The sequence below is a fragment of the Lytechinus variegatus genome, chromosome 12, assembly GCF_018143015.1.
Source record: "Lytechinus variegatus isolate NC3 chromosome 12, Lvar_3.0, whole genome shotgun sequence".
In the NCBI taxonomy this organism is placed as follows: Eukaryota; Metazoa; Echinodermata; class Echinoidea; order Temnopleuroida; family Toxopneustidae; genus Lytechinus; species Lytechinus variegatus.
The window spans coordinates 949,804-968,507 of NC_054751.1; the positions used below are offsets into that span (position 1 = coordinate 949,804).

An 18,704-nucleotide genomic window follows, 5' to 3' on the forward strand; every position below is an offset into this window, starting at 1 on the left:
TATGTAATACAATGATGAAGATGAAATGAAAATTAGCATAAGAATGCTGAGAAAATAGCTTCTCAAAATCATTGATCCTTCTACTCACTTTTTTAAAAAGTTGATCCGTTTCACATTTTCACGAAGAAATTATGTGATGTAAATTGTAAATAGCACATCCAACAAAATATGCAGCTATTATTTCCATTCCAGTGAACTGGACTTGATCAAGGATTTTCAATTTTATCCAATCATGTTCATAACAAACTTGGTGGTCATAAATTTACTGAAGGGGATGAATAAGGATAACTATCAAGTTACTTTGAAAAAAAATCATACTTTGTAATTCAAGTGGGATTCAGGGGCATTGCAAGAAACTGGCAAATCAAGTGCAAGAGCATTGCAATTGATTCCCAACATCCATCATTATTCTTAACAACTGGTTGCAAGTTTACAACCAGTTCCAATTGATGTTCGGAAGTCGGGACCCGTTTCATAAAGCATGTTACAATAACACATTAGCAGCAGTTAAAAGCTACTGAAATCCTCCTGTCTGATTGGCTGATGGCAAATTTGCTATTAGAAGTGTCATTATGAAACGGGACCCGGGAATCTCTGGAAAGTATTGCTGACAGTTACAATGGAGTTATTTTAGAAGTACTATGTGATAACGATATCCCTGCATGCATTTAGTACAGAGGAAGCTGACTTGTGAACATACAAGAATTATTATCCCTATCTTATTCACTCTTAATATGTGGACATTCTTCTTAAGAGGACGACGAAAGTGTGACATCACCGTCATTCGTCCCCATGGCAACTGGTTCCAAACAGTTTCAAGTAGCCTCAAGTTCTGGATCCGAGGACACAGTCACACCAACCAAACAGAATGGGGTCTGATCAAAATTGTTATGTTCTTTTGAATGGCATACTGTTGCTTGGTTTGGTCTCAGTGTGACTGATCCACTGGTGCAAAGATGACTGATAAGGAACTGCGTTTAGAAAATACAGGAGGCTTGGGCAATTTCATCCCAAAATGGTTAAAAGTGCCCTGGAAAATTGGAAAATAAATGTTACATGTAAATCCTCAAAAGTCCCCAATCATGGTAATATTAAAGTGAACCCTATGTTGTTGATTTAGGCAAAAATTGTAAAAAGTAGCCCCCCCCAAAAAAACAAAACTATTTGTCTGTTTGGAACCATTGCTATGATGTCACAAAGGACTATGACATCACAAAGGACTATGACATCATCACTTTGATACTCCATACAAATATGATGTAGCGTGCAACAATTTACATTCGACCAGAATCTCAAAAATCTTCAATATCAGGAAACTTACACTGTGCCTTTCATTACATGTATTTGCCTGTAACTTCTCTATATCAATCCTTAATATGATAGTGGAAAAATTCCTTCGAACAAATTGATATTAGAATAAGACAAATCAAAAGCAGATTGCTTGCAAAACTGCAACCTGCATGATAAGGGCTATTCTATTTTATATTAAGATTTCAGAATTTGTAGAAGCACCCTGTATTTACAAGTATACATAAAATGTTCTACATGTACTTTAAATAGTGTTCACAAGTTATAAAATAATTTGCCTTTTGCAAAGGAGCAAGAGAGTCATATATATTAATAACCTTATAAAAAAAATCATCTCAATTTGACGACAAACAAACAAGCGGTTCTTATTCACTGAAGAATACACTTTGTATCGTACACAATACATGTCGATAAAAATCAGCAGAAACGCTTCCAGATATAAACCAATACACAAGACGACAGACACAAGCTAACAAAAAATATGCTAGAAACGATCACTACAAACTCCTCAACGGCAGCATGCAGCATAGAGCATACCATGGCATGTAGCTGCATAACTGTACACAAACCTTTGAAATCACAATGAAAACTGAAGCACAAAACCATGCTACATCTACACCTCTCTTTAGAGGAATGTTATACATTTTTTTTAACATGTCGATGGTCAAAAACCATATTTCCCCATATCTTTTATTAACATCTCTCCCTCATAAAACACCTCGAATTTTATCCCAATTTATTGCTTTTACCCACTTTTTAATTAAATTTTACTTGCTCACTACTAGATTTCTTAATCCCAAGACTAAATACAAGATTCTTTAGAGCCCTGTTAGCCATGGTTAAACAAGACATTTTAAATCTCGAATTTAAAAAGAATTACATGTATAGACTCAATTTTTTTTCATTTCAATTTTTACCAATACCATACATAACTAAGAGCTACTATTACATAAGTGAATCAGCTATAACACCTAGTATTTTTATCTCTCTTTATCGTAATTACAATATAAATAATTTCTTTTTTTTTTAAAGAAGAAAATAGAGCACATTTTTTACCCAGAGGGAGAGAAAAAAAATTAATCCTTGTTTATTGAATTAAAGAATCAAAATTATGACTGATGAGACTCAAGTGCAAGTTATCTAAGTATGGTTTCAGACTTTCAATCATACTTGCAATATTATCAATTACCATAATTATATGAGAGGTGGTGTACATTTAGAAAGTATTTGATGTGCAGCATCAGTTAACTTGGACCTTTCAGGTTACTACTAGCAGTACTTCATATTACACATTCAACATGTTACGTTCATCATTCATTTGATGTTCTGTCACAGATCGACGTCTGCAAAACAAGCCTCCGCAGAACTTACTGTAAGTCTGAAATTAAGGAGCAATCATCGATTTAACTACACTTCCATGTGAATCTCAATCCCAAGTCCAAGAGGTTTTGAAACATTTGTGACTTTGCACCAAGATACAGGGATCGTTTCACATACGATGCTCTTAGTGATTAGCATGCTGAAAGAGATGAATACACCAGTTACATTGTTCTCTCATTGCATGCTTACCAATTTCACATTTACCTTTTATTCTTAGGAACAGCGGATTCACAACAAGCAGCCTTGTTGTCAGGGTTTAGATCATATTTCAAGTGCTTTTCGGGTTAAACTTTTTGGGGGGGGGTTCTCAGTTTTCTAATCTGTCTCATTTTACTGACAATAATGAGGAAGAATTTCATAGTACGACTGTCCCCCTAAAAAGGATGTACTTAAAATGCTCTCAGAATAACATGACAAATATTAGCTGAAAAGACAAGCCACAAAAATCATACAAGATTTGTGCGTGGTCCCATAAACCCATTACAATGTGCAGTGCAATTTGTCTCCTGGAGAATTTAGTGACTTTCTTATCTGCATGATTTATATCTGAACACCCAAGTAGAACTTACAGTATCTATCTCTTCCGGTTGCACTTGAACTACATGACCAACCCCATGCAAAATTCTTTGGAACTTTGGAATTTAGGACTCCTTCAAATTGGCCAATTCAATCAGTTGCCAGTATGAAGCTTTGCAAATTAGCTCCAGAACAGCCTGTCTCAAACTGGCCAATAGAGGGCACTTATAAGCCACTTAATCATTGCGAAATGCAAATCCACTGTAGTATACCTGCATTGAGTGTTTTGTTCTGGCTTTAATTTGTCCACTCACAATCAACACTTTAGTTTTGCTCTTCAAAATGCAGCCATGCAGCACCATGTGAAGGGAATCGTGTCGGAGGAAGTGTACATGAGTATATGCAAAAAAGGCAGATGTACTGCAGCATCTAGAGTGATAGTAACTTTACTCTCTTTTTTTTTCATTGCAGCAATTGAGGATGTAAACAGAAGGAACTAGTATAAGAATCACGGAGGGAAATCCCTCCAAAAAGTTTTTAATACTGAAACATTTTTCACACACATCATTATTAGTAAACATTCAGTGTATGACGGACAGAGTCCCGTAGCTCCACAGGAAAAATTAAAAAAGAAACCATGACAAGTTTGACTGCCATGTCGGCATTATCAATACACAAGGACTTCCGAATGCCCGTAACATTGAACTCGCGTGTTGTTTAAACAAGAGATGATTATTAACACACATGCAATTTCAAATTGTGGGTGTTCATGCAACTGAAATTTCGAATTCCACTGAATGCATTACCAAATATTTTGTTTTAAATCTCATAAACCATTTCCTATCAATGTACATGTATTCATGATGGGAAAATACTCCATGAATGAAAGCTCTACATAGTATGAATGACAGGTATTCCTCAACAGGAGAAATAGTATTGTCGAGGTACTGATTGGAATTAATTCTCTTCTTATACTCACTGGTCAACAAGCATTGTCCAATCATTATCAGCTATTCAGCTAATGACATAAAATGTTGCCCAAATGCTATTCCATAAATAGTCGCCATTCAAAATGACCTAACTTTTCTTCTAACTCTTTAAATCTGAAAATTTCTCCATTTCCTGAATGTGATATATTTTTATTGGCACTTGAATATTTCATATCTTTACTGGTTACTCCTCAGCAGACCGGCCAGCGGGCGTGGCCACGGATATCTCCATCGGGTGTTAATACACAGACAGTCTTTTCTTGAACTCCTTTAAACACAGCAGCAAGTAAAGAAGATTATTTTTTGTTAAACTTTGTGAATAGAAATTCTCTCCGGAGCTATAAGTCAGTGATGATAATCTCTTTGGTAGCGACCGCAAGGTCTCCATCACTGCTGTTCAGATCCGATGCAATACTGCGATTATCACTGTCATACCCAATTACATCAACGTCATCTGGGAAGGAAAGAGAAGCGAAATGACCGTTATTCCTCAAATATAACCAAGAACCAAGCGTACAATTGGACGCAGGGATTCACAATTTAAAGATATTCCAGTGAATGCTATAAAATATATCTTTCTTTTTTTTTACCCATACCTAAATCATTCAAATGATCGAAATGACCTCTTCTACCAAATCATCTACATTTCCTTATTATTAACATCATAGCATGCCTTCACAAAAATACTTCTTGCAACTTTTTGCAAAAAGGAAGCTATTTTTAATCAAAACCCTAAAACTGCAATATTTCAGTATCCAGGGTTTTTTTATATTTTTTTATTTGGGACAAATATTCCAAACTATATCATAACATATGATCATTGTGTTATTATCAAGAAATACAAAAATTAAAATTCAATTAAGTTCAAAATTTATTTCTTTTCAGATAGGGTGTGGCAAGAAACATACAATTGATAGCAAATCAATCTTCAGTCCAAATAAGTCTGGAAATTAAATGTGATTTCATTCAATTGCTACAGGAAGTATTAACTTCTTTGCTATGGCAATATATATATCAGACTTCGCAACTTGGCAACACAGAATTACAATTATTTCTATGTTCTTGCAGACCCCAACCTTGTAGGTGTTTCATTCAATTTCTGATATACTCTCTGGCCAGTATTCTGAAGTCAGGTTTAACTTAAATTCAGGTTTAAAGTTGTGCTTTAAGTATGGATAGCCAATTGTTACATAAATCACTAACAGTAGAGATATATTTCAGCTCATTTGGCTCTCAATCATTCATAATTGTCTAGGAAGTATAAATAGATGATCGTCTTCAGCATCAATGAATCAGGAAAGAGCACAGTAAATATAAGAAACATACAACTTAATAAAAATGTTGACACTTTTGGCTTCCCATAATTTTAGCACAGAGCTAGACCATGGTCTAAGTTAAACCTGACTTCAGAATACAGGCCTCTATGTTCATGTTCTATCAATTCTCCAATTACATAAAGACACATAAGATTTGGTTACGTATGATTTATTTTTCATTAGCTTTTCAATGTGGCTGAACTCTCCAATTATGATACTCTAAAAACTGACAGATTAGATTTGGTTAACTGTAAATAGATTACTCTTTTTACGCATTGAAAAGGGTATGGTGACTGTCCTTTTGACGTCATCATGTTCTAAGAATAGATCATAAAGACACATAAGATTTGGTTACGTATGATTTATTTTTCATTAGCTTTTCAATGTGGCTGAACTCTCCCAATTATGATACTCTAAAAACTGACAGATTAGATTTGGTTAACTGTAAATAGATTACTCTTTTTACGCATTGAAAAGGGTATGGTGACTGTCCTTTTGACGTCATCATGTTCTAAGAATAGATCAGTGGATAGAAAAAGGGGAGAGTCTTGTGGCGTAGACACGATACCTTTCTCTGAGTCATCGGAGGCCAAGGAGCTTCCTGTACTGTCTTGACGCTGTCTGTGCAAGGTAGACTGTAAGTAATCCAGTCTCCGTCTTAGGAAGCGCTGTTCTCTGCATAGCTGGTCTTTGTGTAAGGCAAACCGCGCGGACTTCTCCTCCAGATCCTGTAAAACACAACAAAAACATAGAAAATGTCGCAATGACGAATGGATCTTCAAAACAGGAGTGTGTTTCTATGGACTGGTGAACTATTGCGGAGCATTAGGGTTAAGATTCTACTCCCATGATGAACAAGGCCCCCTGGATGGATAGGGGGCCTATAGGATAAACAAATATATTTAACATTTGAGTTCACCATGCACCCCCCCCCCAAAAAAAAAAAATGTGAACTTGTATCAAAAGATATTTTTTTTACTGTTTTCTATTTTTTTAACTTACAAGTCAAATGAGGGGTCAGCAAGTAGATGACCAATCTGCTAATATCTCCATACACTGAAATAAACAATTTGTCATTTACAAAGAGGGGGGGGGGGTCGCGGGGAGGGATTACTTGGACTGCTTGAAGATGGACATTCCCAGGATATGGATAGCAATCTACACAACTATAATGGTAAATTGCTTGCTATTTATAAAAAGATATTCAAATATCCAGATTCTAGAATGCACTGTTGACCGACTGCCGGGAGTATGACGAGGCATGGTCTCATGATCAACTGCACACACAAACTTTTTGATTTTTCACTCACATGTTTCATATTTCAAAAGCTACATGTGTGCACTCCAACACAGCCCATGCTTGCAACCAACATGGGATCTTGCAGGATGCATGCCTATCATCACACGCACTACGTGCGCATAGCTTTCCTTTCCACATTTTAGCTCTAAGCTGACCTAGAACATCAATGAATATGAGGCCAAGATCAGATTATAGTCATGGGCTCAGATTAGATTACAAAATACCACTAATCCCACACTTCCCACTAAATCAACCATACAGATTATCATTCCAGCATGTCACCATGCTGAAAGTACTTTACTGTAAAACCTAATGGTTGTTTTAATTAAATTCTGTACATGTATATCCACTACCAACCATGCTAATATCGCAAACAATCTCTGAATGCAGATTAGCTTTGGATTCTATTAGACCTATAGTAAGAAAATGGTGATTTTCAACATTTTTTTACCTCACTCATGCCTCGGTAAGAGAGATCTGACAATGGGAGTTGGTTATGAAAATGTAGATTTAAAGAAATGATAAAAAAAGTTAATTAGGATTAATGTGGACTGTGGAGTATTTGATTTTCAAAGAGCAGTAGTTGGATAGGGTAATATCCAAACCCACAGCACCCCCATGAGTTCAGTAGAATGCATATAATCATTGGCTCACTGTACATTACCCAGTTATACAAGACAATACAACTCAACTTCTAAATTCTCAATTATGTTTTGATAAAATCTTGCATTTTTTTCAAATTCATTTTTCACATTTGGAACAAAAATAGAAGGGAAGCAAATTCTACATCAATCTCAAGCATTTCTTTTCCTTCATTTTATTATCAATATTGTCCATGCACATGGTCAATTGAGTTTTGCATGAAACGTTCTCTTACCACAATGAATTCTTTTGCATTTGTTAAGAGACCTAGTGTGGTGTGGCGAGGCATATCTCCATCGAGTGGTACCATTTCTTTTAGTCTCTCCAAGCACGTTCTTAAATGTGCGCGCCTGTAAAAATGAGAAGAGAAAGAAAAAGAAGGGAGGATTATCCACTGACAATTTATGAGAGGAATTTATGTCAACACAGAAAAATACACTGTACATAACAAAAACATTCCCCTTGAATTATTAGCGACTTTGGCCTCTGTATTAAAGTAAAGGGCAACTTCAGGCACTCAAATTGTTCAATAAAAATATTGCTGCTCATAATATAATGTTTCTTTTTCTACCATCTCTGCCTAAGTGAAATCTATATAGAGACAATTTTTTTTTCTTTAATGCCAAATGGGCAATTAAAACCACTGATTATTGGAATTGAAATAGTTTCACTTGTGCAGATTTTACTTGACATAGTTGGGGTAGTATTTTCAGTTTTAAGCTGGTTTTAAGATTGTTTCTTGGAAGTGAAAATATTAATTTTTTAAAATCATATTTCCTATATCATTTCAAAGAAATTGTATGTTATTTTCATTCATCTATTCATTACTTCTTCATTATAAAAGCCATTTTTGAACAGTTGATTTGCATAGGAGCAATGACTGCTGCACAAACAAATCCCATTTCTACAAAATCACGTTGTCAAACGACGTACTTGAAATGTAAACTGAACATGTTTTTAAAATATAATGGTACCCCCTCCATACTATTAATTGCCAAGTATGTAAACAATGAATACAATATAACTTCCTTGACACTGACTGCTACATGTACATGCAACCAAGCATATCTCCATTACACACCCGTGTGCAGAGTCACGTACTATATAATGCAGTCATTCCCACACACTCACATGATCACTGCGTACAAAGATAGTTCTATGAACCCCTCGGTCATTTCCTCTCACACTATGGTTTGATCACATGACAGTCTGATCACATGACTAGCTACAAGAAGGGTTCCAAAACCACTCAATACTTGGCAGACTCTCTCCCATTATATTCTAAAACTTTTGCACACTTCATACGAATTCAGAGTTTCTTGTGGGGGAGGCTTCTTCTGCAGTTCTTTGAATTATTTGGATGTCAGTCAACTATTCAAAGTCAAATTTGGAACAGGTTTGAAAAAATGAATACACTCACTTTCATTAACAAGATCATTTATAGTGTACGGGGAGGGGCCATCCTAAAGGGGTGCCACTCCCTTATTCAAGTCGCATCTTCACACACAAATTGCAATTACAAATTTTTAAAAAAAAAATTGTGTGATCACTGATCATTTCATTTTAGGTGTAAAATTTACATCACCTCCAAGTGCAGGGCCTTTTTATCAACTATAAAATTTAAGCAAATGTATATACATGTAAGCCTAAGTAGCCTACATGTACAGACCATGAACAGTCACAAATGATTGTGTTGATTTTATACATTACAGGGCTGAAGGGTTTCATCTGCAACAGCTCTATGGTATAATACTATATAGCTTTCAAGGTACTCTGTACTTATGTAGGCCTATCTAGATTCCTGTATTCAGGGTGCCAAGGGTATACATGTATGTAACACAAAAGGGGTTGGGGGAGGCAGAGCAATTGTTTTCTTTCTTTCTTTTTTTTCTAAGGTAAATTCCAAATTTTGAAGGTGCACAGAACCCATGAACATTGGCATTTATTTGGGTGGCACATTTTCTATGGCGGCAATCGCTCTAGTCTCTTAATATTTCATCTAAGAGTAAGACATAGGGTTAGGGCTTGCAATAGGGTTTTAAGTTTCGGTTTAGGATGAGGTATAGTGTTAAATCCAGGGTTGAATTTGTATACTAGCTTCACTATTAATGCGTGGAATTTGAAGGAGAGTAATTATCGCCAGAGCAAATGTCATGGAACCTTCATTTGTGCTGCACATATTATTGTAATATGTATCCATTTTCATCATGCCATTCAATGTACTTGGACATAAAATTGGTAACATTTCAGGCATTTTCAGTAAAATGGAGTTGTGCGACACACCCGATATCTCGCATGTAGGGGGCATGTAGGCCTACTTCTGGTACTAGTAAATCACTTACAGCCTGCCTAGTTCATGCATAGATAAGCCAGTTCATGTACATATTGTAGGGCTATATAGTATCAACAAATCTGAACAATGTTTATGACTTGTGGAGTACCACAGTTTGAGCAGCTGCAGTGACACACACACACACTCAATGACCCCTATGTATGGTAATGTAGCATAGGCAAAACTAGCCATCACTCTTTTTAAAATGCCCAGGGACCGGTCAATCCCGGTATTGTCATGATCTTAACAGTTTTTTTGTGTGTGTGTGTGTGTGTGGGGGAATCCAAGGAAAGTTTTGTAGGTCATCTTCACGGACTAACTTGCCTTCATCAGCCAACAGCAAGATGCAAGGATTTGCAGTAGCTTATAACAAGATCAGTCAGCAAAAATCGCTCGTGAATTTTTTGTGAAATACTCCCCAGGCCCAGCTGCCTTCATTGTTGCTTTTCCTTCTAAAAAATAACTTCCAAAATGTCCATAATCACGGAGAACAAGTTATTATATCCACTATAATTACTTGGGACAATGAATTATTGACCAGTTTTAATCTTCAAATTGGCAAAATTTATTTCTATTTTTTTTTCTTGATTATTAATTGCAAATTTTCATGATTTTATTTTATATATCACTCTGAGTTTGATAGCATTTGCAAATAAATGTTAATGTGTGAATTTGTATGTGAAAAGAACTTTAATCTGACTTGGTTTCGATCATGTTGCTAAAGCCAGAACTTTTAATTTTCAGTGATTTATTTCATTTGATTCTATGTTTTTCTCCTTCAATGAAATACAGTGATTGCATTTAAATGGAACACAGACAATTAATAGATTTTTGTTTTCTTTTTTTCCCTTCCATTGTAGTCTGCAGGATTTTTTTAAGGAGGGTGCATCAAATTCCAAATAAAGACAAAAGCATAAAAAGTGATCCTGAATGATAATACATGTAGTACGTGCCCAGATTCTGCAAGAATCATGGAGAAAAGTCAGAAGCCAATGTATTGTAGACATAGTTTCATTGGATTTTTGTGGATACATAATGCAACAAAATCGTGTATTTGTTGATATGCTTGTCATATTTTTCATTACCTTGATTCATTACACACTGCAAGATAACTAGAAAAAAATCCTTGAGTTTTTTTTCTTTATACTTTGACATGTCTTCACACCAATCCAAGTCTACCGAGAAAAACATAAAGGAGGAATCAAGAAAAAAAATAGATCCAAGCAAAAAAAAATTACATATAGAGGCAAATTGTTGTGAAATTTACAAGTGAGAAAGAAAACAAGCAAATAATTCAATTGTTGTTTGGGGATGTTGGAAAGCTGCCAGGCACACCTTGAATGGGTGAATGGAGAGCCCTTGTCCCTCAGCTGTGACCAAGCAGGGACTGCCTTTTGTGTCCAACAAGCCAGCCATTTATCAAATTTGCATAAAATAGGCTACAAGAATAGACCTTCTATATTCACAAAAGAGATTACATCAGGCACCAGTGAATTGATTTGGAGGCAAATGTTGCCCCTCCCCTTCTCAAGAAAACAAGCATAGGCCTACTCTGTTCACAGTCAAGTCGGCAAGCCCCTGTAAATGAGCAAGATTCTGTATTACAAAGATACCAAAAACGTGAAACTTGGTCATATATAGAGCAGCAATAAAGAGGTGTTTTGGTTCACACCAAGGTCATTAACAATGCAAAAACCCTCTAGTCATGAATATCAGTTGGATAAAAGAAGCTACTTTTTCAGGGCTTGCTGACTGACTGTTCACTATCAAGATTCAATGATTTTATATTTCTGCAACAGTGCAAGTGAAGGCCGACTTCTTGATTACAACTGGTTGTTAATAGTTTGATCTCATTATGAAAAATAGATTTAATCCAACAAAATGAACTGAGCTGGCAAATTTAATATTTTCAAAAAAAATTCAATGAGCTTTTTTTTATCATACACTCCTGGAAATACCTACAATGGATAAGAGACATCTTAAATTTCTCTGAAGGGAGATCTAATAATATTGAGGTCTGTAGGCTGTACTGCACATTTTTTAATATGCCTAGATATTTTCCATGAGAATTTCTAATTCTAGGCCTATTAGTTTTACAGCATGGACTGCCATGAAATGGTATGAATATATATTTTTTTATGAAAAATCATTTTCTTTTTAAAGATTTTTTGGGAGGGGTGGGTTTATTTTGTAAAAAGTCTAGCTAATGTCCTTAATTTTTATTTCCATTGAACAGAAAGAATAAACCTCAAGTCAAATGATCAGGTATTTCCTTTTTTTAATACACCCAACCAAAAATTACATCCTAATTTCCTAGTACAGCAATAGTGTTGGTGCTTCGTTGACTGACTCCATATTCCACCTCCGGGTGATGTAATCAACGCCAATTCTGGGGGCCAGCCTCATCAACGAACTCAACAAAAACCCTTCACTCACAAAATTTGGAGGGAATCCCAAAACAACTATAACGGTCAACAAACACCCCCGCCGTGCCGTGCCGGTACCCGGTATAATCTACATACAATACACACAATCATCTGTGCATACAGCTGGGCATAGCAAGCACAATACTAATACACACACACACAGTTCATTATGAGGTACACACCCGGATACACACACGTCTCCCACATGCATAGTATTCTCGTACACATGCAGTCAATGGAGAGCGAGCTCACACACCCGCAGCTAGCACACGTGTGCACACAACAAATAGAGGACGAAAGGCAAGAGGTCAATGGATACGTGGTGGTGGTGGGCAGGGCCATTTTGTAAACAACGACTTTCTTACCTATTTTTCTCCAATTCATTGTGCGTTGATCGGCTACTGTAGGAATAAACCACAAAAAATGAAACATAGATTACCACAATATCACTGAGATTGTTGCAATTTTCAATCAGTACAATGCAAATAATGACTTTACTAGGCCAGGGGGCATGCATGTTTTGAGAACAGCTGACTTCGTCGCTTTACACACTATTCACAGCTGATCAAAAAAATGGGCGCCAGTCAACAAACTGAAGAAATGGCAGGGGCGATCAATACCGCCCTGTTTGTGACTGGACAAAGTGAAACCATTGTCATAAATGTCATCAGTTTTGATGGCTCATTACGGTCACTCATTAAAAGTATAAATTCAATCTGCTACTTAACATTCTATTGTAGCTGACCACCATAAAACTAAGCTTGACATTTTTGGGAAAGACTTTATTACTAGTAATTTTCTTGAGTGTGGAATAGACGAGTGAAGATCTCCAATTCCAAAAAGACTCCATGATGACATGATTAGCTCAAGTGAATAGCACTGGGTCAAAGTAGAATCCATGCTGTAGATCCTACATGAACAATTATTCAACCTGTCACAATTCTAATTATAGGTTCATGGCCCCATGATCAACAAACAAGACAAGAAGGAACATGCCTGACCTAAAAACTCTTGACACAATTGAACTTATTCAACTGTAAAAACAAATATTGTTTGAATTTTTATCCTACCTATTGGAATTCAGCCTCTTCACCCGGTGTTTCCTCTTATTATTTGCTTCATGTGTGTATGGTGATGCATAACCATGTTCTGGAAATAAATCACAAGAATAAATACTAAATTAAAAATAGGAGAAATTTGGGGAGGAGTATCGTGTCAGTCTCGCATCAAACTATTTTTTCTTGACTTCTCCCATTTTTTTGTTACTCTCACACAATATTCACACCAGTCTCTCACGTTAAAGCAAATGTTTTAAATTCATCTAAATTAATTACAACAGAAGGATTAAATACAAATTAAGTGTTGATCTATTTTAACCAAACCTCCACGTAGGGCGAGCTAGCTAGCTGCAAACAACCAACAAACATGAACCGACCTGTCAAAATACCCCAATCACACAAACAATTGCAAACCGCTCCTGACTCATCAACGTCAACGAAGTTGCTGTAGAAACAAAATCTTACCTCTTTCTCTCCTTTCCAAAAACTCTGCAGCTTGGAGCAACTGCTCAATGTTGAGTAGGCCTTCCATCATTTTAATGTAGTGTCTGGATTAGACTAAAAATCTGTAAAAATGCCCGTTTCGATCAGAAATAGCTAGGATGTTTCCGTTCTCGTCTGTTCCTCCACAGGTTTGTGTACATTTCATGCAACACAAATTTATCGCGAGCGAATATGCGCAGGATATAATACGTGGTAAGCGGGCGCAGAGTTCGCTTGACATGACAGGATCGAGAATGCAAACAAACAGGTCACGTGCTTCTCTGCACTCTTTCATTGGTCAAGCCAACCCAGGTTACGGAAGATATTTTTAGCCAGCCAATCACGAGCTCGTACCTCGATCATGGCAAAAGTCCATGTGTAACACACGTGGGTACACCACGCCCAGCTTTTACTCAAAACATCAACAAACCCAACGTGCGTGCAAGTGAAATGTGGAAAGCTGAAACATAGCCTGTCCAGCTGATCTGTATTATACATCGAAGGGTTTCGGGTATTGAGGAAATGGCACTGATTTTGGACAAATTTTAAGGTTTTGAAATACCGAGATTTGGAGACGTTATATTTCATCGAAATTCAATTACATCATGGCCCTAGAGTAACTAGGTCCATGATCATACGAAGTAAGCATGAATCGGCCTACATGTTCATGGCCTTGGTTACAACAGCGTCACTGAAATGTACATAAATGTAACCGAGGGGGTCGAAAAACAAACTTGTGTGTCGTGGGTGTGGCTGACGATCTCAGTATTTCCAAATTCCATTCTCCCATTTTTTTTTGCACGACCGGTTATATCATTATGATATTCAGTACAACGCATTCTTTTATAGCTTGGTAACAACTAATTGTTCTTAGATATTTATTCATTTACCCCCCCCCCCTTCAGAAGAGGGGGCTCTTCGTCCTAAAAAAATGTTGACCGAGTACCCTTAAATATGCCGCCAGTGAAAATTGACGCACAAAAATGTTAACGTGGGGAACACAGAAACCCGCATTCACAACATCTTTATATGAGAAGCAAAAAATGCTAAACTAGATTACATCACTCAAAACACAGGCATTAAAGTTCCTGAAAAAAAACCACACTGAACATTATAAATCAATATAAGGGAACCCCATTGCCCTCTGTTGGCCCGGGAGACCCGGTAGCAGCAGTAGATGTAGAAGTACTGGTACAGCAGTTGTTGTCTATAGTCTGCGGGCACAGACCCTGATTGGAACTTTGATCAACAAGTGTGCCTCCATGCAAAGACTAGCACATACAAAAGCGAGAGAGCCTTCAGTAAACAAGGCATGAGTAGGCTGCACATTCAGACCCTTAACTCGAGCGAAGGGGTTGCCCAACAGACTAGTTGTTGTCGTCGTTGGAGTGGTGGTGGTCCAGGCAATCGTTTAGTAAAAGTGGTGGTGACGGTGTTTAGTAGTAGTAGTAGTATAGTAGTAGTAGTAGTAGTAGTAGTAGTAGTAGCAGTGATAGAAATAGTACTATAGTAGTAGTAGTAGTAGTAGTAGTAGTAGTAGTAGTAGGAGTAGTATAGTAGTAATAGTAGTAGTAGTAGTAGCAGCAGTAATAGGAGTAGTAGTAGTAGTAGTATAGTAGTAGTATAGTAGTAGTGGTGATAGAAATAGTACTATGCTAGGATAGTAGTAGTAGTAGTAGTAGTAGTAGTAGTAGTAGTAGTAGTAGTAGTAGTAGTAGTAGTAGTAGTAGTAGTAATAGTAGTAGTAGTAGTAGTAGTAGTAATAGTAGTAGTAGTAGAAGTAGTAGTAGTAGTGATAGAAATAGTACTGTAGTAGGATAGTAGTAGTAGTAGAAGTAGTAGTAGTAGTAGTAGTAGTAGTAGTAGTAGTAGTAGTAGTAGTAGTAGTAGTAGTAGTAGTAGTAGTAGTATATCTGAATTTTAGTCTATTTTATTATTTTCTCCTTGAAATATGTGTTTCGATGTCAAAAACAACATCACAGGAAATTGATGTGAAACAGTTTCCAATGATTTGTTTTTATCGTGTTGAAGTGTAAAAATGAAAAATATACATTATTGGGTTTCTTCCGAAGAATGTAAAATTCTGATTATTTTTTATTGATTGGTAATTTCGAATGTATTTTATTGGTTTGTAATTCATATATTTTATTGTGTCTGTTTCTATTTTTTGTATTTCCCCCATTAACTATGATTTTATTTGTCAAAATATTATTTTGAAATATAAACTCATAGTTAAGGAGGGATACCAAAATTAGAAATAGACCCAATAAAAATGTGAATTAAAAACCAATAAAATGCAAACAATGAAATAATGTTTGGAAATCATTAGACTAATATAGTCATATAGTCGAATGCTTTTCAAACATTATTTCTTAACAACAGTGCAAAAATACCAATATTCTCATAAGTAAGAAACACACTTGAATGTAATTATATTGTTAGTCATTGTTTTTTTTCCTATTTCTCGTGTGTTTTATTGTCATTAAATGTGACTCTATTTAATGACTAAATTATATTAGAACATCATTTTGATAAATTTCAAATGAAAAAGTATTTAACATTCTTTTTAGCCAAAATGCATCCTATAAAAGATGTGCAGGACTTGATTTTTAAAAAAGGTGATTGCGCTTGGTATAAGACAGCCTAATTACCCGATTCATTTCATACATGCTGTATTATTTCAATAACGACATACCCACTTCCGCCTACTGGCTGTTCTGCGAACTCTTGAATAATTCATTTTTGTTTCATTGAATTGCTTCATCAAATCATTTTTAAGTTTACCAGTTATCAATTCGTACGTTTATTTTGTTTTATTTTCGTTTATCTTTTATTACATATTATTTTTTCAATACACATAGGATTATAAATATCTCTTTTTTATATATATATTCATTCGATCATTGAATAGATTTGTGATAATTTAAGTTTTACTGTATTGGGTTTTTTTTCTGTATTTCAGCGAGCAAGAAGCAGTCAGTGATGAAGGCTATATTAGAGCGATATTTATTCAAAGATCGAGGGTAAGAAAAGAAGAAGACGAAAACCCAGCGGGAAAGAGAGCGAGCGAGATTGTGACAGAAAAAACGACCTACTTTTTAGGGCCTTTGATATTTGAATCAATATCTGACCCTGTCTTCTCGTCTTTCAGTTTAGCATCGTATAATTTACACCGCAAAATCCCAAATATAGATCTCGGCCTATTTTTTTGAAGAAACAAAATTTGAATGATAAATACATAATTAACATTTTCAGTTCTATTTAAATTTGTCACATTATTGTCTGGTTGTTTATGACAGCCATGAGACAGACAATCCTTCCATTGACACATTACATCACATTCAACCTTGTTTCGTTCGATAAATGTATCACGTGCTATGTATATCAAGAGATGCTGCTTCGTTAATGCAGTGATGCCCAGCATCAGAAGTAGATCAGCACGACCTTGGTATATTAGCGACAGAACGTTCGGTCAGCTCTTCGTTTGCGCCTGCGTCAATGTAATATTCATTCATTGAGAATGAATGCATGCCCGTGGCGACCTGCCAAGCGAATGACTTATATACATAAAATATAAGCTCGATCTATTTCCTCTCTCAATATTCTATGAATTGATACAAAAATGAAACCCGACGATGAGAACATTTTGACTTTAGATTTGACTTACTGGCTATATTTTCAGAGACCCTCGAAATGAAATGTGAATTTTAATGTAGCCAGGGGGGGGGGGGCAATGCAAGGCATTTATAAAAAGGCACTTATATGCCAAAAAGGGCATTTTGGCGGGTGCAAACGCATATTTTCACCATGAGTATATCATCTGTGTAAAGAAGTTGTGTGCTTTGTAATAATTAAGTTGAGCATTTTTTAAAGTGATTTCTGATTGATAGATTTATATTTAGGTTTTATTTTTTTTTGAGCGAGCGGTTTTTGAAAAAAATAAAATCTGAAGTTGCAAAAATCGCTTTTTGGTTAATTATGGACCTTAATATACTGTTAAAAGGACATCCATGTGAGAAGTTGCAAGCACGAATTGCGAGCTCAAACTTTTGACAATATCATGTGATAAGACATGAAAAGTAAACATTCTGAGTAGGTTTTGTAATCATGAAAAAGGATGTGATTCTGACTAAATAACTAACGCGGTCCGAGCGCGAAGCGTGAGCTGAAATATTTTTAATATTCTGACCAGGAATTGAACCTTTTATAAAGACTGCATTCAGTAAGTCATGAATAGGATACGGACTACATAATTATGTCACCAATCGGATAATGCGAGCGCGAAGCGCGAGGTGAAAATTTTTGATATTCTAACCAGAAAACTGGACATTATCTATTATATAGGCATTTTATTTAACCAGGAACAGACAAAATGACTACCTTAATAAACAATAATTGATGCGAGCACAAAACAAGAGCCAAAAATGTGTGATATTCCAACCTGAAAACTGCATGGACATTCTAAGCATTTTTGTATGAACAAGATGAGTATCTTACTAAACAATAATAAGAGCACGAAGCGCGAGCCACAAATTGTGATTTTTCTCACCTGAAAACTGGATAATTTTATTAGTGTAAGCACTGTTGGAACCAGGAACAGACGAGTACCTTAATAAGCATGCGAGTGCGAAATGTGTAATATTCCAACCTGAAAACTGGAAATTATATGCCTTGTTGTAACCGTGAACAGGACAAATACCTTATACTAATTGATGCGAGCGCAAAGCGCGAGCCAAAAATGTTGTGATTTTCTAACATAAAAATGTATTATGTTTTACTTCGAAAGAGTATTTCATTTTGAAAAAAGGCACATTTCATTTTGAAAATAGGGTATTTTTTCTTACGGTTTTTTTTTTTGGGGGGGCTGGGGCACTCCCCCTGCCTCTCCTAATGTAGTTTCTGATAGGCGATCAACATGAACACTAGGACTAACGGTGCCGTAGGCAAGCTCTAA

At 36.0% G+C, this 18,704-nt stretch overlaps 1 protein-coding gene across 2 annotated transcripts; it reads right to left on the reverse strand.

Moving 5' to 3' along the window:
- Positions 1-2,988: 2,988 nt before the first annotated feature.
- LOC121424783 (max dimerization protein 1-like) lies at positions 2,989-13,978 on the reverse strand. Of its 2 annotated transcripts, none has more exons than XM_041620560.1 (6): positions 13,733-13,978; positions 13,280-13,358; positions 12,575-12,607; positions 7,687-7,801; positions 6,078-6,237; positions 2,989-4,647 (listed from the first exon to the last, which is right to left on the reverse strand). In XM_041620560.1, the coding sequence occupies exons 1-6, from the start codon at positions 13,800-13,802 to the stop codon at positions 4,532-4,534; spliced, it is 573 nt and encodes a 190-aa protein (XP_041476494.1). In that variant the 5' UTR covers positions 13,803-13,978; the 3' UTR covers positions 2,989-4,531. The 2 variants fall into 2 exon arrangements, with proteins under 2 accessions (XP_041476494.1, XP_041476493.1); XM_041620559.1 differs by having other exon boundaries at positions 12,575-12,610; positions 13,733-13,977.
- Between the last annotated feature and the right edge of the window lie 4,726 nt (positions 13,979-18,704).

Excerpts from the sequence above, each read along its gene's own strand:
- LOC121424783 (XM_041620559.1), bottom strand. The coding sequence starts at position 13,802 with ATGATGGAAGGCCTACTCAACATTGAGCAGTTGCTCCAAGCTGCAGAG. Across the intron at positions 13,359-13,732 it reads TTTGGAAAGGAGAGAAAGAG|AACATGGTTATGCATCACCA; the intron begins GTAAGATTTTGT and ends ATTTATTTCCAG. Across the intron at positions 7,802-12,574 it reads AATGAATTGGAGAAAAATAG|GCGCGCACATTTAAGAACGT; the intron begins GTAAGAAAGTCG and ends TCATTTTTACAG.